The sequence below is a fragment of the Apodemus sylvaticus genome, chromosome 22 (genome assembly GCF_947179515.1).
Source record: "Apodemus sylvaticus chromosome 22, mApoSyl1.1, whole genome shotgun sequence".
Classification (NCBI taxonomy): Eukaryota; Metazoa; Chordata; class Mammalia; order Rodentia; family Muridae; genus Apodemus; species Apodemus sylvaticus.
This window is the reverse complement of record NC_067493.1, coordinates 2,126,513-2,150,620: the sequence shown is the minus strand read 5'-3', so window position 1 is coordinate 2,150,620 and position 24,108 is coordinate 2,126,513. Positions and strand designations below refer to the sequence as shown.

At 40.2% G+C, this 24,108-nt stretch overlaps 1 protein-coding gene across 1 annotated transcript in view; it reads right to left on the bottom strand.

The window, feature by feature from the left end:
* LOC127673199 (uncharacterized) overlaps positions 1-24,108 on the bottom strand; it is a gene marked incomplete at its 5' end in the record, with an annotated part of 81,863 nt that overhangs the window by 30,217 nt on the left and 27,538 nt on the right. The window contains 1 exon segment of the mRNA XM_052168807.1: positions 11,388-12,121. Coding sequence (XP_052024767.1) covers positions 11,388-12,121 — 734 coding nt within the window.

Genomic DNA, 24,108 nt, shown 5'->3' with positions numbered 1-24,108 from the left:
ATATTTATATAGACAAAAACACTTTAATAATTTAAACAATATTTATTTCCCAAAATGCCTCATTAGAAATCAATAAATATACTAAGTTAGAAAGATCAGCACTGGGCTTCTGACTTATTGTCTAAATTAAACAACAACCATTTTCATATCTTCAACTCCCTTGAATTAATAAAATCATAGAAGGCCTTTTTAAATGTTATTAAACCTCTGTGAAATGAGAGGACATGGGCGGCCAATATTTCTATAATTTGTAGGGGGAATAACTAAGTAGGTCATGTGAATTTGTCTAAAGATATCCTGAGTAAATTGTTTTTGATGACTAGAATGTACTTTAGGGCTGGAGAGAAGGCTCAGCATTTAAGAACACTGACTGCTCTTCGAGAGGTTCTGAGTTCAATTCCCAGCAACCACAGGTGAATCACTACCATATGTCACAGGATCATATGCCCTCTTCTTCTGTGTCTGAGGACAGGGATATTATGCTCCATACATGGAATAAATAAATAAATCTTTTTTTAAAGAAATGCTTTGTCAATTTTCTTTAGGGAAAAACAATAATTTTACCTTTTATCCTTTGATAAACTATGATAATTTTAAAATGTGGTATCATTGAAACTTAGAAATGGGAAATAAGGCCGGGTGGTGGTGGCGCACGCCTGTAATCCCAGCACTCTGGGAGGCAGAGGCAGGTGGATTTCTGAGTTCGAGGCCAGCCTGGTCTACAGAGTGAGTTCCAGGACAGCCAGGGCTATACAGAGAAACCCTGTCTCGAAAAAAACAAATTAAAAAAAAAAAAGGATTGGGGAATAAAAATATTTTATTCCCCACTCCTGAATTAATATTCGGACAATAAATTGTGGATTTATTTGTTAAAACTATCTTAACTTATGGTGTTAACATTTAACAGTCTTAAAAAAGAAGTATTTATATAGAGAGACTTCTATGTTTCTACTCTGATCCTATATAGTTGGACTTCAAGGTCATCCTTTTATCATCTTAAAAAGCTTTCTGAAAGGACATTTTCTAGAAAAAAAAAAGAGCCAGGACTACTGAGTATCATTGGCCATCTTATTTTTCATCCCAATCATTGGACAGAAACAATAATTAAAACCACCTTGTTGGGGTAAATACTGTAATCTTTTTTTACCACAATTGAATGATAAGGATTCCAAGTAAAAGACACAAAAGACTTGGTGTTTATAATAAGATTTAAAGCACAAGAGATGGACGGACTATTTTGTATAGTTCCTGTTAATAACTGCGAGATATCATTTGTCCACAATGGGGTAGCTAGAGAAAGGAGCCACGGAGCTGAAGGGCTTTCCAGTGCCACAGAAGGAACATCAGTGAGTCACCCAGTACTCCCAGAGCTCCCAGGGACAAAATCATCAACCAAAGAGTACACATAGAAATACTCATGGCTCCAGACACATAGGCAGCAGAGGATGGTATTGTTAGACACCAAAGGGAGTACAGGCCCTTGGCCCTGGAAAAACTTGATGCCATAGTGTAGAGGAATATCAGAAAAGAGGAGCACTTTAGGGTTGATTGGGGAGGGAAGATGGCTTAATGGATTTTTGGGGGATGGGGAACCAGGACAGGGGACCAAATTTGAAATGTAAATAAAGAATATATTTTAAAAAAGAAAAAATGAATAGAAAAAAAATTGGATACAATGGTCAAAATAAATCTGGATTATAAAACTTTATGGGGACTAAACAACAAAGAGTTCTGTAACATATGAGAAAGTAAAGTTACAAACAATTGGAGAAAGGAAGAAGAAGAGGAAGAAGAAGAAGGAGAAGAAGAAGGGGAAGAAGAAAAGGAAGAAGAAGAAGAAGAAGAAGAAGAAGAAGAAGAAGAAGAAGAAGAAGAAGAAGAAGAAGAAGAAGGAGGAGGAGGAGGAGGAGGAGGAGGAGGAGGAGGAGGAGGAGGAGGAGGAGGAAGAGGAGGAAGAGGAGAAGAAGCAGGAGGAGGATAAAGTCTGGAAAATATTTCCAATAAAATCAAAAATGAAAATTTTCCTAAACTAAAGAAGGTGTCTGATAATGTACGAGAATCATCAAAAATACTAAACAAACTGAAAAAATGTCCCTTTGCCACATAATAATCAAAACTCTAAACATATAAGATAAGCAAATATTAAAAAACTGCAGCAGAAAAATTTAACAAACTAAACAAAATAAAAACCAGAAATGTATGAAATCACAACTATTAGCTTCATATCCATGTTATTTTTATGGAATTAATTCATTACACACACAATGTTCTTTCTGCATGTATTCCTGCAGGCCAGAAGAGGGAACCAGATCCCCTAACATATGGTTGTGAGCCACCAAGTGGTTGCTAAGAATTGAACTCATGAACTGTTTAGGAACAGCCACAGCTCTTAACCTCTGAGTCATCTCTCCAGGTCTATTCCTGCTTTCTTATTGTATATTATAAAAGACAAAAAGATACTGCATAGTCTCAGAAACCACCCATGCTTCTACAAGAAAGCAACTGGTCCACATGTTTTGGACAGAATTACAATCAGCCATGATACTGAAGTTATTAAGAGGTCATGGCCTGACCTATCAAGTAAGAAACAACCACTAGAAACCTCACAGGAAGTCACATCTGGCTGATCATTCCAATCCAACCCCATAGAGGACACACTGCTTAACCACATGTTCCTCCCCTTTGTGGGCAGTGATCCTGTACTCACCATGTCTTGATTTCAGAGCTTCCCTGAGGTCCCCTCACAGCACACAACAGCAGAGCTCAGAGCAGGACACAGAGAAGCATTCAAGCTGCACAGCCACAGGGAAAACGCTCAATCAGAATAAATGTCTAGAAAACATTTCCAATAAAATCATAAATGAAAACTTTCTTAAACTAATGGAGGTGCCTGTTAATGTAAAAGAAGCATCCAAAATATCAAACAGATTGTAGAAAAGTGTCTTTCCTGCACAGTAATCAAAACAGCAAGCATCAAAGGAAAACACTATAAATAACTACTACATAACTAACTAACAAAACTAAAGAAAAAATTATAGCCAGGGACCTAGCCCCGCTCATCCCACAGCCTTTGACCCCAGCCAGATCCAACCTGATTATTTATGTTCCTTGGGAAAGCGCCAGCCCAGACCTCTGTAAACTCTACCAGGTCTTTGTCGTTTCACAGCCCAGCCTGTGTCATTAAGGAACAGGATGCAGTTTTTTGGCCTGGGAATTCCCTTCCTGTCTCACCAGCTCACAGCCAGAAGCCAGGGCTGGGCGCACAGCCCAGAGATCTATGGAGGCCAGGCTCGGCTTCCATTCCCACAGGAGGGTCGTGCTAGTAGGACACTCTCCCTGCCTGGAGGAGCACAGAGCGGGTTTGCACTCTGCCCCACTGCAAACTTTCCAGAGCAGGAAACCTGTGTCTTTCCCAGCCACTGGAGCACAGAGAGAGTTTGCTCTCTGCCCTGCTGCAAACTTTCCAGAGCAGAGCCGGAAGCCCGCGCCTTGCCTGGCCAATATCTCTGCCTGGAGGAGCACAGAGAGGGTTTGCACTCCGCCCCGCTACAAACTTTCCAGAGCGGGAAGCCCACGCCTTGCCAGTCCACTGTCTTTGCCCACAGCACAGAGAGGGTTTGCACTCTGCCCCGCTGCAAACTTTCCAAAGCGGGAAGCCTGCGCCTTGCCCGTACACTGTCCACACCTGGAGCACAGAGAGAGTTTGCACTCTACCGCGCTGCAAACTTTCCAAAGCAGAGCGGGAAGATTGCTCCTTGCCCGGCCATTGTCCCTGCCTGGAGGAGCACAGAGAGGGTTTGCACTCGGCCCCGCTGCAAACTTTCCAGAGCGGGAAGCCCGCGCCTTGCCCGTCCACTGTCCCTGCCCAGAGCACAGAGAGGGTTTGGACTCCACCCCACTGTAAACTTTACAGAGCGGGAAGCCTGCGTCTTGCCCTGCCTCTCCAAACTTACAGACTGCTTCTGTGGAGATGACAGGAGGATAGCGCAGTGTAACTTGAGAGCTCACAGACACCCACAGCACGGAGAACTATCTTCATCCGGATGTGCACGCGAATGCGGTCCCGTTCCACAATTCCAGGCCGGGCTGTTCAGAGCGCGGGAAGCTCAGCAATCCCAGCAGCTGTAAATGCGCGCGCTCACCTCCTTCCCGCCTCTGCCAGACCTTGGACCCACGCGCACATTCTAACTCCCAGCCCACTTTCATTCATAAAAATTAAAGACAGGAAATGACGACATTCCAGGAGGCTGGATGCAGGGCTGGCGCTGTGGTGACGTCAGGGATGGGCCCAGCGGTTGCTGGGTGACAGAGAGGGGCGCCAACATGGCGCCCGCCAGGGGCTGTGGTGCAAGGTCAAGGGGCGGGGGCGGGGCTCAAGGAACGTCAGGGGGCGGGGCCAGCGGTTGCTGGGTGTCAGTCAGGGAATCCAACATGGCTCCTGCCCAGGGCTGAGATAGATGAGCAAGGGGCAGGGTCAACAGTCTCTGAGTGACTGACGGTGATGCCAATGTGACATTTTCACTGAATTTGAAGAAATATATAAATATGTGTGTTAAATTTGAAGAATTTGATGTACAATAATATACATGAAAGTGTACACATAAATAATACATCAAAACTGATTGACAAACCATGTAAAAAATTCTAATCAAATTGATGGCTTTCATGGAAAAATACTTCTTATAAAATTGAAGAAATATACAGAAAATTTATTTAAAATTAAGATTTGGCATTGAAAATAAATACACATAAAAAGTTGACAAAGAAATCTAAATGTGTAGGCAAACTCAATTTTAGGAAAAAAATGAAAAATAAGTGTTAAAATTGAAGAATATGTTGGAAAATAATAATGGTAAAAGATAAATCATCTTTACTAAATCAAGCACTTACAGACATTTTCTTATTAAATTAATGATTTTCATGGAAAATATTTCTGATAAAATTGAAGCAGTGTATAGAAAAGTAGTGTTAAGGATTTTTCATGGGAAAATATTCAGATAGTATTGTGTGCATAAAAACATCTCTAAATAATTGAAAAATTAAATAGAAATATTTTCTGTTAAAATTAAAGTTTCTCTTAACTAATATTCAACTAATATTGAAGAAATATATATATAGATATGTGTTAAAATGGAAGAATTAGTTGGAAAATAATAATACTAAAATAGTAAACATAGAAAATATACTTAAAACATTGTCCAAGAACCTAGAAACAATTTTAATAAAATTGAAGATTTTGATGGAAAATATTTCTAATACAATTGAAGTAATGTACAGGAAATACAGTATAATTTAAGATATCAGAAAAGATAATACAGATAAAATATTAGACATATAAAATATTTCTAAACTAATTGAAAAAGATAGTAGAAACATTTACAGAAAATATTTGTGAAAAATTAAGTAGAACTTGAAACAGTGAAGGTTTTAATTGAAAAATAATACAGATAAATGGTAGACATTGAAGGGAGCTAGGATTTCTCAGAATCCATAGTTGAGGCAGCAGGCAGACTTAGAGCTGGGGGCACACTGGACAAGCTTGAAGCAAGGTTGTGATTGAGTCATTATACAAACAGACCGGCCATAAAAGATAAGGGGCGTGCCTGGGAAAACTCCTATGGGTCATACACCATCTGGACTGGAGTCTCCTGTCTCCTGTCTCTTGGATGCAGTTTACTAACGTCGAAGTGACCTTCCTGCTAACAAAATAAATCGCCCTCCTACATTGCTGATGGCCCGAGCTGTATGTATGCCAAAAAGCCCCCTCTGTGCGCCAGAATCCCCCGTCAATGTTTGGATCAGCAAATCATGTGTGACCACGCCAAAACCCCTTGACTTTTCCTATATGATCCCTAACTTTTGAGCCTCAGGGTCGACTCCTCTGTCTCCTGTGTGAGATACATGTCGGCCCAGAGCTCTGATAATAAACTGCCTCATGTGTTTCCATCAAGTTTGTCTCTCATGTTTCCTTGGGTGTACGCTATCCCAAGAACGGAGTGGGGGACTCCCCAAAGGAGGTCCTACATTTGGTGGCCTGTACGGGGATATAGGTGGCACCCAGGAACCTTGAAGACCCCCTTGGAGGTATGCTTATGTGTGTGTGTGTGCTGGCAATGTTTTTGTTTTCAATGTCCTGAGTGTTTGAGTGCGGCACCTCTGTGTATGTGTTTTGGTTTCAGTTTGTTAACAAATAGGAGAGGAAGCAGAATTCCACTCCACAGTTTGTTTGCAGCTGCCGCTGCAGGCTGTAAGGACCCAGCTGCTGCAGAGGGAGACATCCTAGAGTCCCGGAGGCTGCAACCTTGGAGGACTCTCCAAGGGTGAGGGACAGTCAGGGGGACCTGACTGTGGTTTTCAGGAACGAAGGGGACAGAGTGCTTCTTCTACCAAGAAGGGAGTGGAAGCAGAATCCCACCCCGTCAGAAGTTGCGTTTGGCTGTTTAAGTCCAGACACGGACGAGTGTGCTTGGAGGTGCTAGTGTTTATTGTTTGTGTTTGGTTCTTGTACCTTTTGTTTTTGTCATGGGGCAGACAGTGACAACCCCTTTGTCTTTGACTAAGGACCATTGGATGGAAATTAGGGCAAGAGGATGGGATTTATCAGTAGAAATTAAGAAAAAACAGTGGCAGATCTTTTGTTCCTCGGAATGGCCTGATTTTGGGGTAGGATGGCCGCCCATAGGAACTTTTGGTTTGCCTACTATTAGGGCCGTGAAGGCCGTTGTTTTTCACGAAGGACCGGGATCACATCCAGACCAACAGCTGTACATCACGGTATGGGAGGACTTGATGCGATCCCCACCTCAGTGGGCCCAACCATTCCTCCAACCTTATTGTTCCGGCTCCAGGATCCTGGCTGCCAGAGGAGATGCTGCAGATAAGAAAATGAAACTGAAGCCTAAGGAGGGGAGCAAGTGCAGCACTCCACTAGCACCTGTTCCTAAGATCTACCCTGAAATAGAAGAACCCCCTGAGTGGCCTGCTCCCCACCCCCACTTTACCTTGCAGCCCCACTACCAGAACCCCAAACCTCAGCTCCGCTGGACCCCCTTCTAGCTCCAGTCCCTGGGGCCAGAGGAAGGGGTCCCGCTGCAGGGACAAGGAGTTGACGGGGAGCCACCTCCAAAGGACTGGCCGACTCCACTGTAGCATCCCTGGGTGTGGCGCTTCCACTTAGGGCTGTTGGACCACCTCCAAATCCAGATGACCAGGATGGTTTACAACTTCTACAGTACTGGCCTTTCTCTTCCTCTGATTTTTATAACTGGAAAGTTAATCCCCCTCCCCTTTCAGAAAACCCTGCAGGGCTTACAGGTCTAATAGAGTCCCTGATGTTTTCTCATCAGCCTACCTGGGATGACTGACAACAACTTTTACAAACCTTGTTCACCACCGAGGGGAAAGAAAGAATTCTGCTCGAAGCTCAGAAGAATGCCCGGGACAATGCCGGATGTCCTGTCCAGACTCCGGCTGGGATAGATGAAGGATTCCCCTTGATGTGTCCTCAATGGGACTATAACATGGCACAAGGTAGGGAACAGCTGTCCAATTAGTGTCCGGCTCTAGAGGCGGGTCTCAGGGGTGCCACACAAAGGCCCACAAATCTGGCTAAGGTGAGAGAGCTCATGCAGGCGCTGACTGAACCCCCGTCAGTCTTTCTGGAGAGGCTCATGGAGGCTTACAGAAGTTACATCCCTTTTGACCACATGTCTGTAGGGCAGCGAGCCTCTGTGATTATTGCCTTTATTGGGCAGTAAGCTCCTGATATCAGAAAGAAATTGCAGCAGATTGAGGGATTGCAAGATTGTGCTGTAAGGGATGTGGTTAGAGAGGCTGAGAAAGTGAACCACAAGAGGGAGACAGAGGAAGAGAAACAAGAAAGAGAAACAAAAAACAAAAATGACCTTTCCATGTATAGGTTGAAAAAGCATCTCTAGTCAAGATCAAAAGTGGGTCAGAACATCTCTAAACATCAAGAGTAAGAAACGGTTTCTCAATTTAAAATGTATAATTTAGAAACACCCTAGGGGATTAGAGGGTTATGGTTATGATCAGAACAAGGGTTGTTATGGTTAAGATGCTTAGGAAATTAAGGAGATAAGATTAGAGATTGAGAATAAGTCACAGGGATAGGCTCAGGGTTAGGTTCAAGATGGCCACCATTATTCTTCATGGTTTCCCTGAATCAAAAGCTTCCTTATTTTACAAAGAAGAAATGTCAGAGTTAGGGTCAGTCTCAGGATCGTGTCAAAGGAATTATTTGTTGTGCTATGCGAAATCAGGTTCTATCTTTCCACTCATCTGCCTTCCTAGTCCTCTTTTTCACAATATCAAAATCTTCTTTCCAGTCCCCAATGAAAGTAGAAAGTGAATTATCCGCATAGGCAGAATTCCCAGATGGGAAATATCATTACGTCATCATGGTGCCCAGTTCACATACAACAGAAGAGTACATATGACTCCCAACATCAGCTTTCCCAAGCTCACAGACACACTGTACCTAAAAAAATTATTATGTTTTTGTTGTTGTTTTTGTTTGGTTTATTTTTTAATTTTTTTTTAATTTTTTATTTTTTTTTTGTTTTTTTGTTTTTTTGTTTTTTGAGACAGGGTTTCTCTGTGTAGTCCTGGCTGTCCTGGAACTCACTTTGTAGACCAGGCTGGCCTCAAACTCAGAAATCTGCCTGCCTCTGCCTCCCAAGTGCTGGGATTACAGGCATGCGCCACCACACCCTGCTAATTATTATGTTTTTTAAAGAATTGCAGTAAATGTCCTTGATATTAGTTAGTTGTTGCTGATCAATTCATTACCTACTCTGAGGTCATGACACAGCTCATCCCTCCCCAGTCTCTGAAGAGCTTCTTTAAAAGCATCAGCCTAGGCAGGTGAGGCACGCATACACTGTCACCACCACACACACATCACTGGGCCTTTTTAAACCAGGAGAATACAGTGAGCTCCAGCCAACCTACAAGATGTAGTGAGCTCTAGGGCAGCCCTAGACTACAGAGCAAGATCCTGTCTCAAAACATGCAAGTTAATAAACATCACACACTACATGTGTGCTACTCAAACGACTCTAGTTTGAGAACAAAGATTGCAGGCGACATTTAGAAATTACAGCAAGTCACTTCAATGCAGCAACCTCTGGATCCGAGGCTTGGACACCTTTATGAGAGGGAATATTAAATAACACAGGGCGACATTACTGCTTTACACTGATAACTGCAAACACAGTCAATAAAAAATATGGGCAAAAAGTTTAGCCACTGAGCTAATGGCTTTGCTGCTGAAGTTCCCACCCTTCTAAACCCCTCTCGACTCCCTTCCTTTTCAACAAAACAGTAGGACAGCAATAACAGGTTTTACACTTAGCAGTTGCCATGTGTTCTCAAGGATCAGGTGGCTCTCACTGTCGGTCTACATCCTACCATATTTAAAAAGAACATGGACAACCAAGCAGTGGTGGAATACACCTTTAATCCGAGCACTGGGGGCGGGGGCAGAAACAGGCAGATATCTTGTGAGTTCGAGGCCAGACTGGCTTACAAAACTATATCTAGGGACATTTCGGGCTAATGATGAAACCCTGTCTCAAAAAAATAAATAAATAAATAAAATAAAAAACAAAAAACAAAAAACAAACAAACATACAAAAAAAACAAAAACAAAACAAAAAACAAACAAACATACAAAAAAAAAAAACAACCAAGCAAACAATCTAAAACCCTTGACAAGCATGCAAAATATCCCACCTGTCTCAAACATGCTCCAAGTTCATCCCCTTACCTATCCATGGAATTGATAAAATAGAAAGAGAACAATTCAAATAATTAATGAGACATGAAGTTGGTCTTTTGATCCTTCTATTAGACAAGAAAAACAAATCCCATTAAAAGATAAAGAATATACAAATTAATGAAATCTAAAATGAAATGGGGGATTAAGTAAAAGGTAATGAAGAAATCCAGAGAATGATAAAGACATAGTTTAAAAAGGGTGAATTCCACCAACTTGGAAATTCTAATAGAAATAGCTAACTTCCTCAATAGATTCCACATCCCAAAATTAAACTAGAGAAAAACAACTTAAACTGACATAAAGATGAAGGAAACCAGAATTCATTAAAAATATGTCCCCAATGTGAGCCCACGTCTATGAGTTTTAGGGTAGAGTCCTACCAGACTTTCAAAGAGGATTTAACAAGAATTCAGTGTATTAAACAATATAGAAACAAAATACATATTAGTCAATTTATTTTCTGAACCCCTGATTACTCATATATCCAGCCAGGAAAGACTGGTCAATTAAAGAGAATTACAGACCAATTATCCCTAAAACCACAGATTCAAAAATACTTAAAAGATAAAACAAATAAAATAAAATATAAAACACATAAAAAGATCGTCCACCATTAACAATGAGGAAGGCTTCATTCTAGAAACAGTGATGGTTCAACAAAATGGGATTAAAGTGTAAGAAAAACCAAGAATTGATCATCTCATGAGGTAATGTAAAATTCTCTGACAATATTCAACACCACTTCATGATAAAATTCTCGGAGTTCTGGTGCTTACTGGGGCTGGAACATGGCTCCTTCTATTCCATTATCAGCAGCTTTCAATATTTCAAATATATCACTGCCTAATCTTGGCTTTCCAGGAACTTGCTTAGATATCTACCTTGATCTCAAAGATCTGCATGACTCTGTCTCGTGAATGGTGGGTTAAAAAGCATGTAACACCATGACAAGAACTAAGTCTTTCTGCTTATATTTTAAATTCAGAACCCAGTTTCCAAATATATCCCTTAGCAATTTGACACATACTTGTATCTTCATGTGTCTACATCAAAACAGTAACCAGGTAATAATAATTCCTAACATGATACAGTTCACTTTCACACAACTGCAAATCCATATGTTTAGCTGAATGTAATCTTGTCCTAGTAGAACCATTGTTTAATGCCATTGAATATCCTTGATCACAAGATTAAACATCATTCAACTTCCTGGTGATGCCTTGTATTTTAAACCTTTTTTTTTTTTTTTATTTTTCCTTTCTTAGTTTCTATGTTTGTTAAAAATTTTCATGCCAAATTCTATGTAGTGATTTCCATGACTTACTTTGTCAATACAATTAATGTAAACATCTTTACCTTAACCTCAAAGAAACTCTTCAGACGAGGGCAGCAACCTATTTTGCAAAAACATAAAAAAAAAAAAAAAAAAAAAAAAACCTCCAGAGTAGAAATAATCCCAAGCACCCATGTCTATCATATCCTACTATGATACCCTCCTAATTCCCACTTAATTCATGATCATTTTCATTATGTTTCTCTCCAGCACACAGAATTTGGAGACTAATCCCTAGTGAAAACACTTTACCACATTGATTACATTAATAAGTTTTCTGTCCAGTGTGTGTTCTTTTATGATACTGGAGATGACTGGGTCTTGCAAAGGCTTTACCACATTGTTTACATTCATAAGGTTTCTCTCCGGTATGTGTTCTTTTATGATATTGGAGAGAACTGCACTGTGCAAAGGCTTTACCACATTGATTACATTCATATGGTTTCTCTCCGGTATGTGTTCTTTTATGAATTTGGAGATGAATGAGCTGTGCAAAGGCTTTACCACATTGATTGCACTCATAAGGTTTCTCTCCAGTATGTGTTCTTTTATGTATTTGGAGATCACTGGGTCTTGCAAAGGCTTTATCACATTGAATACATTCATAAGGTTTCTCTCCAGTATGTGTTCTTTTATGTATTTGGAGATTATTGGGTCTTGTAAAGGCTTTACCACATTGATTGCATTCATAAGGTTTCTCTCCTGTATGTGTTCTTTTATGATTTTGGAGATGACTGCGCTGTGTAAAGGCTTTACCACATTGATCGCATTCATAAGGTTTCTCTCCAGTATGCGTTCTTTTATGATATTGGAGATTACTGCACTGTGCAAAGGCTTTACCACATTGATCGCATTCATAAGGTTTCTCTCTAGTATGTGTCATTTTATGATTTTGGAGATAAATGGGTCTTGCAAAGGCTTTACCACATTGATTACATTCATGAGGTTTCTCTCCAGTATGTGTTCTTTTATGATACTGGAGATGACTTGATCTTGTAAAAGCTTTACCACATATATTACACTCATAGGGTTTCACTCCAGTATATCTTCTTACATGCCTGCAACGATAATTAGCACATGTGAAATCTTTACCACATTCATTATTCTGATCAATCATGTAATTAATATAAATTATGTTTACAATTTGTCTAATGGTAAAGAAGCATCAGATCTTAAGGTTTTAGCAATTTATATATTCATGTTTTTCTCCCTCATCAGGAGTTGTTCAAGACACCTGTGATGGTTATTACATAGCTCATATTTATAATACCCTCTTTTTACATGATGTATTTTAGCTATCTGAATAAAGTTAGAAAAACTATGATCTGCATAACACTGATCGTATTCATATTTTTCCTCTAGTGTGAATTACAACACATGTGACTGGGAACCAGGACACACAGAAGAATTTCCAAATTCCTAGTACCCATAAAGATTTTTTTTACACTATGAGTTTTGGGATATTCCCTGTAAAGCTAAATCCCAACTAATTACAAATGTCTTTCATATTCCTAATTTCTTTCGAAGGCAGAATACAACATATCTTCTTGTTCTAAAACAAAAATTTTTTGCTTCTTCTTTCCATATCCCAAAGCTCACATGATCATTATCCATTGTGACACATGATATACCTAATGAAAAGAATGATAAATGAAAGGTTTACGCATTGCATTCACACTGTTTGAATTTTTGTTTCTCATAACATGTGCATTATGGACTAATGTTTCTCCACAACAATATTCTTGATTCTCATAAAATGCCCTCTCACCAAACTGAACCATATTACTAAAAGAATATTAGTATCACCAAATTTTCTATGGACTATTTGCTTATTAGAATGTTTTGGATATAAATTTATCACTATTCAATGTGCAATTTCTAAATACTATGAGACTATACAGATTGGCAGATCCACAGCACAGGTCTAATTGAGCTACCTATCAAATGGATACCCAAATCAGATACCAGATCTTGAGGTACATGGTTTTGTAAGAATATTATAATCATATCTACACTTAAATGACTGTTATATTATACTCTTGCTTTTTGTTGGAGATTCCATAAAATATTAAAATTTTCTCAGAGAAAATTTTGTATCAGCTTACACATGAAAATTACCTTTCATGACTTCTATTATTTTGACAATGTTCTTCAAGATGATGCTCTTCCCAATTATAGCCTAAAACACAGTACAAGAAAATGAATGATATATTTGAAAATAGCCAAAATTGAAGGTACTGTGAATTTTAACAGCACCGTGAAAGTTACAGTGAAAATTCAGTGAAACTGAATTATTCAGCTCAATTTTCATATAATTAAAATAATAGAAGATCATCAACAAGCAAGAAACATTTGTTTCCTTCAGAAAAAAATATAACAGTCTTACCTATAGCTTTGAGGTTCAGGTAGGTTTCCAACATCACATTTTTGTAGAGACTCTTCTGGGAAGGATCCAGCAAATTCCACTCCTCCTCAGTGAATTTCACATGCACATCATCAAAAGTCACGGCATCCTAAATATCCCATACATGTACATGATACTAACATCACCGGAAAATAAATATATGCTTTCTCAAATATATATTCACATAATTTTCATGCTTGTTCTGCTTATTTTCTGACTCAGAATTTATAATTACTGTGTCTTTGTAGAAGGAGCTTTAATTATAAGATATACCTCTGTCACTTTTGAACACTTTGAATAGGATACAGCCTCGCCAGAGAAATGACAACTGAGAGGGAGATGGAGGGGAAAAAGATCCACAGTACTGAGAACACACCTGAAAAATTGTATGAACAATTACTAACTACAGACATGATGGGCAAGCTGGGTGTATTTGCTCATGTCTTTAATCACAGAGGCACAGGCAGGTGTATGTCTAATAACTTGACACTGGCATGACCTTTGTAATGTGTTCTAGGAGACTAAGTTATATTTTAAAACCCTCAATCCATACAAAAATCAACCAAGGAAATAAAAGTGATATAGAAATCACAGTTCTTTACTAAAGTTCCTGTAAAGAATTATACATCCACTGCACATCTGAATTCATCTGGCAGAAACAAGAAGTGTAACAGTTTAAACTATAACATTAATAAAATTTTACTAAAAGAGAATACATGCTTAAGTTGTTACAATGGACAGATGAAAACAATAGTAATATAAATGTTGATCATATATAAGCAACTTAGGGTAGGAGAGAGAGCTCAGCATTGGAAAGCACCTGCTGGTCTTCCACATAATGGTGGAAAACTCCTCGTAAACACATGGGGGACCAACAGCTATTCATTACTTCAAGATCAGGAGTTCCAAGGCTATCCTCTGAGAACACTAAAGATGAGACAAAGATGGTATTCATATTCATGCACACAGGCAAAATATTTCCATTTATTCAAACATTTGAGAAGAAACACAAGACTGAGAAAGAAAAGCATTCATGTGAAACCTAATGAACCTGAATCCTCAGATAATATTGATGCCATGAATATATGCCATTCTGAGAAATAGAATATAGTCTATATATTTAGCCAAATTTCAACACTAAGAAGGTGGAGGAAAAAACGCACAAAAATATGCTTATATTACAAGCACAAAACATGTGTCTTTTGCGGTTTCTCTTCTTACATTAAGGACAGACAAGGTTCACAGAGAAATATGTTTTGGAAAAGAAAACAAAAAATAAAATAAATATAAAAATATAAAACAACTAGACTTGTAAAATAGATTATCACTGATTAGCAAATGTATCTATTGTATTTTATATGATTTAAGGAAAGAGATTATCGTGAATATATGGGAGCATGGGAAGAACATGGAAGGGTCAGTTTCAACCACAACACAGAACACACCAAGGACACAATATTTCCCTTCTAAAAGAAATGCGGGATAAAATGTGGAGCAGAGACTGAGGGCATGACCAATGAAAATTTGCCCCACTTGAGTGCCATTCTATGGACAAGCACCAATCCATGACATTAATAACGACACTCTGTTATGCTCCCATACTGAATCCTTGAGCAATTGTCCATTGAGAGGATCCACCAAGCAGCTGACTGAAAAAGCTGCAGAGATCCGGAATCGAACATTGCATGGACCTTGGGGACTATTATGGAAGATTTGTTGAAAAGATTGTAATCCCTGAGGAGGATAGGAACTCTACAGGAAGACCAAGAGACTCAAGTAAGAAGCACCCTTGGGGACAATCAGAGACTAAGCCACAAACCAAATAGCATACACAGGACGGACTAAGGCCCCTGGCACATATATAGCAGATGTGCAGCTCAGAGGCTCAGAAAGTCGTCTAATAACAACTGTAGCAAGGGCTTTCCCTATAGCTGTGGGGGTGGGATATCTTTTGAATCTGTCTCCTTAACTGGGCTGCCATGTCTGGCCTCAGTGAAAGAGGATGCACTTAACTCACAATAGAACTGATGCACCAATTTTTGGGATACCTGGGGCCCCCACAACCTCTCAAAGAAAAACAGAGGGGACTGGGGAAGGGACTCTGCCATAGCAAGGGACATATAATGCAGATAGTGATAAGGGTGACAATGAATATATAAATTATTGGAAAAGCAAAAAAAAAGGGAGAAAAAATAAAATTTTCATTCTATAAACACTATCCTGGAAGGTATCTGGAATGGCTCCTACCAGAAGATCTTCCACAAGCTTCACAAAGAAAGCCAGACAGGACAGACAAGCAGCCAAAGAAATCATTCTATCTAGAAGCTTTTTGTTTCAATCAACTGCATCCTGACCCTTGACACTATGGGCAAATGTTCATCCTGTGATGAAAATGCATTCAGTCTTTCTTCAGGGATCCTAACAGTCTGCAGGAGCTCCTACACTGTTCAAACATCTAAAGTCTCTTCTGACACACAAGGCAAAATCTTGAAGGTCACCTCTTGTAACAGTTTGGGTACATCCTCTCCTTGTATACATGTCTCCATGGCAGATTTACCAATGCCTTAGTTATCTCAACAAGCTGTGGTCGCAAAATGCAACTCAAGAATCATCCTCATAATTTCACTGCAATGAATTCTCATGGAGTCTTCCCATGGCTCTGACTCTGCCAAAAGATGGCTGGATTTGGGCCAAATTGAAACCATACTGGAGAATCTGGGATCTCGAATTTATCATCTATCAGTTTTCAGAAGCCACACCATATGAAAGATCCTCTTAAGTTTGGCTTCTAAGGTGATGGACTGTGCCTCACCTGGTCCACTTATAACAGCTAGAAAGTGAAAAAAATCAAGATGTCCCTCAACCAAAATTTGGATAAAGTTTATGTGGTTCATTTACAAAATGGAATGCTATTCAGCTAGTAAAAACAAGAACATTATGAATCTTGCAGGCAAATGGATACAACTAGATACTATCATCCTAAGTGAACTATCCCAGACCCAAAGGGACATGCATGTATGTACTCACGTACTAATGAATAATAACCATAAAGTACAGGATATCTGCATGATATTTCTTTGTCCTGAAGAAGCTAAACAAGAAGGAATGCTAAGGGACTAGATAGATGGCTCAGTTGGCAAAAGCACTGATTGCTCTTGTGAAGGTCCTGAGTTCATATCTCAGCAACCACATGGTGGCTCAAAAACACCAGTAATGAGATCTGATGCCCTCCTCTGCTGTGTGTGAAAGCAGATACGGGGTTCTTACATATATATATATATATATATATATATATATATATATATATATATATATATATATATATATATATATATATATATATACATATATACATATATACATATATACATATATATTTAAAAAGAAAGAATGCTAAAATGAGCATGGTTGAATCACACTCTGAAGTGGAAATAAAACAGTCAAAGGAGGCAGATGAAAGAGAGAGAGAACTGGAAGGGCCAGTAGTTAAGAAAGGGGAAGGGGAGGTAAGGAACAGCTGTGGTGAGAGAAAAGAAAGGGCCATAGGACAAGGAAAATGAATTGAAATCTCCAGCTGACAGGGATCTAAGAGCTTAGGCATCTTTAGTATCTGCTACAGACCATGAAAGGGAGAGCAACAGGCAGTCTATGGGGGGATATAATAGCTGAAATACATATCAGTGAGATTTGGACACTGAAGAGGGCCACACCCTAAAGACAGGCAGAACTCCCAGTGGAAAGTTAACTACGCCAACCAAACCAAAAACCTTTCCAACCAAAATTTATCTTTTCTACAAGAAATGCAGGCAAAAATATGGAGTAGAGAATGAGGGACTCACCAAACTATACCCTACCCGAGTTGAGACCCATCCCATGGGCAATCACCAATCCCTGACTATACTGAGGATATACATTGTTATGCTTCCAGAGAGTAGCTTAGCATAATTGTTCTCTGAGAGTCTCCATCCAGCACCTGACTGAAACAGATGCAGAGCCCACAGCCTAACATTGCACAGAACACAGGGGATCTTTGGAAGAGTTGGGGAAAGAAATGAGGGTCTCCAAAGAAAAAGAAACCCATAAGAAGTCCCTCAGTGTCACCTAACCTGGGCACTAGGAAACTCTCAGATACTGAGCAACCAGCCATCCTTCAGATGACTGTAGCTCTGAAAGGTTGAAATGCTATCAACTTCACCTCTCTCCTGATTATGTTTCCTTATGGATTGCTAGGATTTGTTTACCCGGCCCACCTCCATTCCTAGCTTCCAACATCAACCAGCAATCTCTCTTGAACATAACCAACAGGTCAGTAAAAGAGCCAGCACTCAGCCAACACTCTAAAAATCTACAAAGAAAACTGTAACAAAGAAATAACACCCCCACAAAAACAAGACAAACCAAGAAACTAGTACCTAGACCAATAATCACCAAAAATGCAAATACCTAGGACCAGCATAGAAAGATATGTAATACCAGCCAGGAAAATAAGTCATCATCCTCAGGCTCTCAGTCCTCTCCTTTTCCACAAACAACCTCTTTTGTATCAGAGCTCTTGTGTGTTTTACTTTCTCAATATATGTTAGAGAAAGAGGAGTAAGAGAAGGAAGAGGAGGGGGAAGAGGAGGAGGAGAAGAAGATGATGAAGAAGAAGAAGAAGAAGAAGAAGAAGAAGAAGAAGAAGAAGAAGAAGAAGAAGAAGAAGAAGAAGAAGAAGAAGAAGAAGAAGAAGAAGAAGAAGATCAGCATAAAGAAAATATTTCCAAGAAAACCAAAAATGAAAGCTTTCATTGACTAAAGGAAGGTGTCTATTAATGTACAAGAAGCATCAAAAATACCAGATTGGGAAAGAGACGTTTGCCACATCATAATCAAAACAATAAACATATTAGTTAAAGAAACAAAAAAATTATAGCAGAAAAAAATTAACAAAACAAGCAAAAGAAAAACTAGTAATGTTTGAAATCAGAAATATTAGATTCATATCTGTTTTCTTTTTTTAAGGAATAAATTCATTCCTTATGCAATGTTCTCCCTGCATGTATTACTGCAGGCCAGAAGAGGGCACCAGGTCCCATTACATATGATCATGGAACACCATGTGGCAGCTGAGAATTGAACTCATGGCCTGTGTAAGAACAGCCAGAGCTCTTAACCTCTGAGCCATCTCTCCAGGCCTAATCCTGCCTTCTTAATGTATATTGTAAAAGACAAAAAGCTTTGGACACAGTTGCTGCATAGTCACAGAACCCACCCAAGCTTCTACAAGAAAGCAACTAGTCCAGATGTTTTGGACAGAATTACAATCAACCATGATACTGAAGTTATTAAAAGATCATTGCCTGAACTAGCAGGTTAGAAGCACCACTACAAACCTCACAGGTGGTCACATCTGGCTGATGTTTCTGATCCAACCCCATAGAGGACCCACCACCCCAGTGCATACAGCTCAGCCGCATGTTCCTTCCCATTGTGGGCAGATATCTTGTGCTCACCATGTCTTGATTTCAGCGTTTCCCTGAGGTCCCCCTCACAGCAAACAACAGCAGAGCTCAGAGCAGGACACAGAATAATTCAAACTGCAAAGCCACAGGGAACACACCAAAAGGCACGCTGAAGATCCAACCTGTTTTTCTGCCTGGCAGGTCTGCCTGGTGTCCGTTGATTGGCCAGTGAGTCTTAGCCCTCCTCAGGTTAAAGTGTGCTTCCTATCCAGGACCACACCTATTCAAGATCTCAGGAGTGGTTTGCATTCCATTAACATTTGAAATAAGATATCAAGAGGCATCACACCCCACACAGCCCTGAGGGAGGAACAACATTCCAGCTTAGGCTGGTCAGCTTCCTGCTTCTCCCCCCCTGAAGCCAGGACTCTGCATTTACCAGTACCTGTGCCTGAGCTTTCCTCAAAGCACTTGTCTTCTTTCCATAATAATGAAGAAAACTTTGCCTAGACCATTACTGAAGGTTCTTTGGCTGTATCAATCTGACCCAGGAATTGATGACCCAATGTAACACCAGCCTGGTCTACAGAGTGAGGTCCAGGTCAGCCTCTGCTATACAGAGAAACACTTGTCTCCAAAAAAAAAAAAAAAAGAAAGAAAGAAAGAAAAAAAATAACAAAAACAAACCAAGTGGGTTTTTTTGTTTGTTTGTTTTGTTTTGCTTTGTTTTGTCTAAATCCTGGGCTCAGGGAAACTGAAGCTCCCTTCTCAAACAACCCCATAAGAAAAGCCAGAAACATAAGCGAAACATAAGGGAAACACTGTTGAACACTATTACTAGTCAGCACATTTTCAACAGTGGCAAATTAAAAAACAAAATACAGTTGGATTAGTACAGATTTTCTAGATAAGCCTATCTGAAATCATAGAGAAAAATGAATCTTTCTATGTATATAGAAAGGGTAGTTAACAGAATGTCCTGATAAAGGCTGTCAGCCAAGGGGAGTTAGAAAAATCCAGGACTGGTGGATTTCATGTTGCAGGATATTACAGCTGATCTTCACTGTATACCAGCATATTTAAGATATAAGTACTTCCTAATGCCAGTTTAAAAATCAGACAAACAAATCATCTTTGCTTCATAAAAGATAGGATTAGAGATTTAGGAAAAGTCCCAGGGTTAGCCTTAGGGTTAGTGTTAAGGTGGCCACCATTACTCTTGATGGTCCCACTGAGTCAATCGTATCCCTGTTACACAACGAAGAAATGTTAGGGTTGTGGTCAGTCTCAGGATCAGGTCAATGGATTTGTTTGTTGTTGTATGTGAACTCAGTTTCTATCTTTTTGCTCATCTGCCTTCTTAGTCCTTATTTTTTATAATATCAAAATCTTTCCTGTCCCAGTGAAAGTGGAAAGTGAGTTATCCAAGAACCTAGAATTCCCAGATGGGAAATATCTTTACATTATTATGAGGTCCTGTTCACAGACAACAGAAAACCACTACTCCTTTAGTTTTTCTAAGTTTCTGGGGATCCTCATAAGATGTACAAAATCATGGGACTTGGTGCCCCTCTTTGGTAGTAATATCATAAGTATTGCATGGGCCATTTGTCTTCACCACATCTTTAGTAAATATAACCAAATGATACAATACAAAATGGTCTCCATCATTACTCTTGCTGGTCTCACTGAGTCAATAGGAAACCAATTGCACAAAATACCACAACTATAAGCTATTCTTATTATATCTTAATGTTTTGTTCGGTTCTTATTCTGATAGCTTCTACCTTATTCACTCAATGGTTTCTCTAAAGAACCTAAAAGTTTATCCATACCACTTCCAAACTAGCATAATGAAAAAGGAAGTGATGACTCTGATATTCACAAAATCAAACAGATAATCAAGGGACAAGTTGTCAAGGGCAAGACCGACTGCTGCCAGCAAAGAATATCTGTGCTACCCTGTGTTGGGTCTCAGTGTCAGTTATTTATGCAGCTAAATCCCCTCAGTGATAAAATGGCCTTCGGTACTCTTCTGCTCTAGATATGTAAGGCTTACTTTCTGTCCAAATTAAAAATATGCTTACTAAAGATTTTTTTGTGAAGTTTACACAAAATAATCAATGAAAATTATGGAAAAAATCTTGGACAAGCAATAAACATAAATTCGTGGCTTACTGAAATTTGTCTTTTATTACTTATGTATAGAATATCCACATGGGATCATTGTTTATTTTTCACATCTTTTTCTTAATACCAAATAGATTACAAGTAAAGTAAACTGGTTAACTTTGACTAAGTTGTTTTATTCAGAATAAATAAAACTTAAAAATTAATATGAATAGACAAACACTAAACATACAAGTTAAAGAAATATAAAAAAACTACAGCAGAAAAAGTAAGAAAGTAAACAAAATAAAAACTAGTAATGTATGAAATCAGAACTATTAGATTCATATCCATCTTCATTTTTTAAGGAATTAATTATTTACTTCTACAATGTTCTCCCTGAATGTATTACTTCAGGCCAGGAGAGGGCACCAGGTCCCATTACATATAGTTATGAGCCACTATGTGGTTGCTAAGAATTGAACTCATGACCTGTGTAAGAATAGCCAGAGCTCTTAACCTCTGAGCAATTTCTCCAGTCCTATTCCTGCCTTTTTAGTGTATATTATAAAAAACAAAAAGGTTTGGACACAGGTGCTGCATAGTCACAGAAACCTCCCATGCTTCTACTAGAAAGCAACTGGTCCAGATGTTCTGGACAGAATTACAGTCAGCCATGATACTGAAGTTATTCCGAGGTCATGGCCTGAACTTGCAAGTAAGAAGAACCACTAGAAACCTCACAGGAAGTCACATTTGGCTGATGCTTCTGATCCAACCCCATAGAGGACCCACCACCCCAGGTTCCGCTGGTCAGCCTCATTTTCCTCCCCATTGTGGACAGATATTGTGTACTCACCATGTCTTGATTTCAACGTTTCCCTGAGGTCCCCTCACAGCACACAACAGCAGAGCTCAGAGCAGGACACAGAGAAGCATTCAAGCTGGACACCCACAGGGAACACCTCAGAAGGAGAAGGTGAGGATGAGAGTGAAGAAGATCAATCAGCATAAATGTTTAGAAAACATTTCCAATAAAGTCCTACATGAAAATGTCCTAAACTAAAGAAGGTGCCTGTGTAAGAATAGCCAAAGTTATTATAAATATACAGCCAGAGTTAATGTAAAAGCATGCAAAATACCAAACAGATTGGGGAAAAGTCCCTTTACTGCACAATAATTGAAACACTAAGCATCTAAAGTAAAGCAATAAAAAAAAAACTACTACAGAAATTAACAAAACTAAAAAACAAACAAACAAAGAAAAATCAAGTTACCCTGGGACCTAGCCCCGCCCATCCCATGGCCCTTCACCGCAGCCAGCTGCAACTTGATCATTGATGTTCCTTGGGAAAGCGCCAGCCCAGAACTCTGTAAACTCTACCAGGTCTTTGTTATTTCACAGCTCAGCCTGTGTCATTAAGGAACAGGATGCAGTTTATCAGCCTGTGAATTCCCTACCTGTCTCACCAGCTCACAGGCAGAAGCCAGGGCCGGGCACACAGCCCAGAGATCCAGGGCGGCCAGGCTTGGCTTCTGTTCCCACAGGAGGGTTGTGCTAGGAGGCCAGTGTGCCCGCCTGGAGGAGCACAGAGAGGGTTTTCACTCTGCCCCGCTGCAAAGTTTCCAGAGCAGGAAGCCCGCGCCTTGCCCGGCCACTGTTCCTGCCCGGAGCACAGAGAGAGTTTGCACTCTGCCCTGCTGCAAACTTTCCAGAGCAGAGTGGGAAGTCCGCGCCTTGCCCAGCCATTGTCCCTGCCCAGAGGAGCACAGAGAGGGTTTGGACTCCGCCCCGCTGCAAACTTTCCAGAGCGGGAAGCCTGTGCCTTGCCCAGCCACTGTCCCTGCCTGGAGCACAGAGAGAGTTTGCACTCTGCCCTGCTGCAAACTTTCCAGAGCAGAGCCGGAAGCCTGTGCCTTGCCCGGCTATTGTCCCTGCCGGGAGGATCAGAGAGAGGGTTTGCACTCTGCCCCACTGCAAACTTTCCAGAGCGGGAAGCCCGTGCCTTGCCCTTCCACTGTCCCAGCCTGGAGCACAGAGAGGGTTTGGACTCCGCCCCACTGTGCGTCTTGCCAGGCTTCTCCAAACTTACAGACTGCTTCTGCTGAGACGACAGGAGGATAGCACGGTGTGACTTGATAGCTCACAGACACCTACAGCATGGAGCCCTATCTTCATCCAGATGCGCATGCGAATGCAGTCCCGTTCTACAATTCCAGGCCCAGCTTCTCAGAGCCCGGGAAGCTCAGCAATCGCAGCAGTCGCTAAATGCACGTGCTCACCTCCTTCCCGCCTCTGCCAGACCTCCGACAAACACGCACATTCAAACTCCCAGCCCACTTTCATTCATAAATTAAAGACGGGAAATGATGTCATTCCAGGAGGCTGGATGCAGGGCGGGCGCTGTGGTGACGTGAGGGGTGGTGCCAGCGGTTGCCGGCTGAGGGACAGGGACGCCAACATGGCGCCCGCCAGGGGCTGAGATGCACGGTCACAGGGAGGGGGCGCGGGTGACGTCAGGGGGCGCAGCCAGCGGTTGCTGGGTGACAGTCAGGGAATCCAACATGGCTCCCGCCCTGGCTGAGATAGATGGGCGAGGGGCAGGGTCAGCAGTCACTGAGTGACTGACAGGGATGCCAATGTGACATTTTCACTGGATTTGAAGAAATATATAAATATGTGTGTTAAAATTGAAGAATTTGATGTAAAATAATACACATGAAAGTGTACACATAGATAATACATCAAAACTGCCTGACAAACCATGTAAAAAAATTCTAAACAAATTAATGGCTTTCATGGAAAATACTTCTTATAAAATTCAAGAAATATAGAGAAAATTTATTTAAAATTAAGATTTGGCATTGAAAATAAATACACATAAAAAGTACACAAAGAAAACTAAATGTGTAGGCAAACTCAATTTTAGGAAAAAATTGAAAAATAAAGTGTTAAAATTGAAGAATCTGTTGGAAAATAATAATGGTAAAAGATAAATCATCTTTACTAAATCAAGCA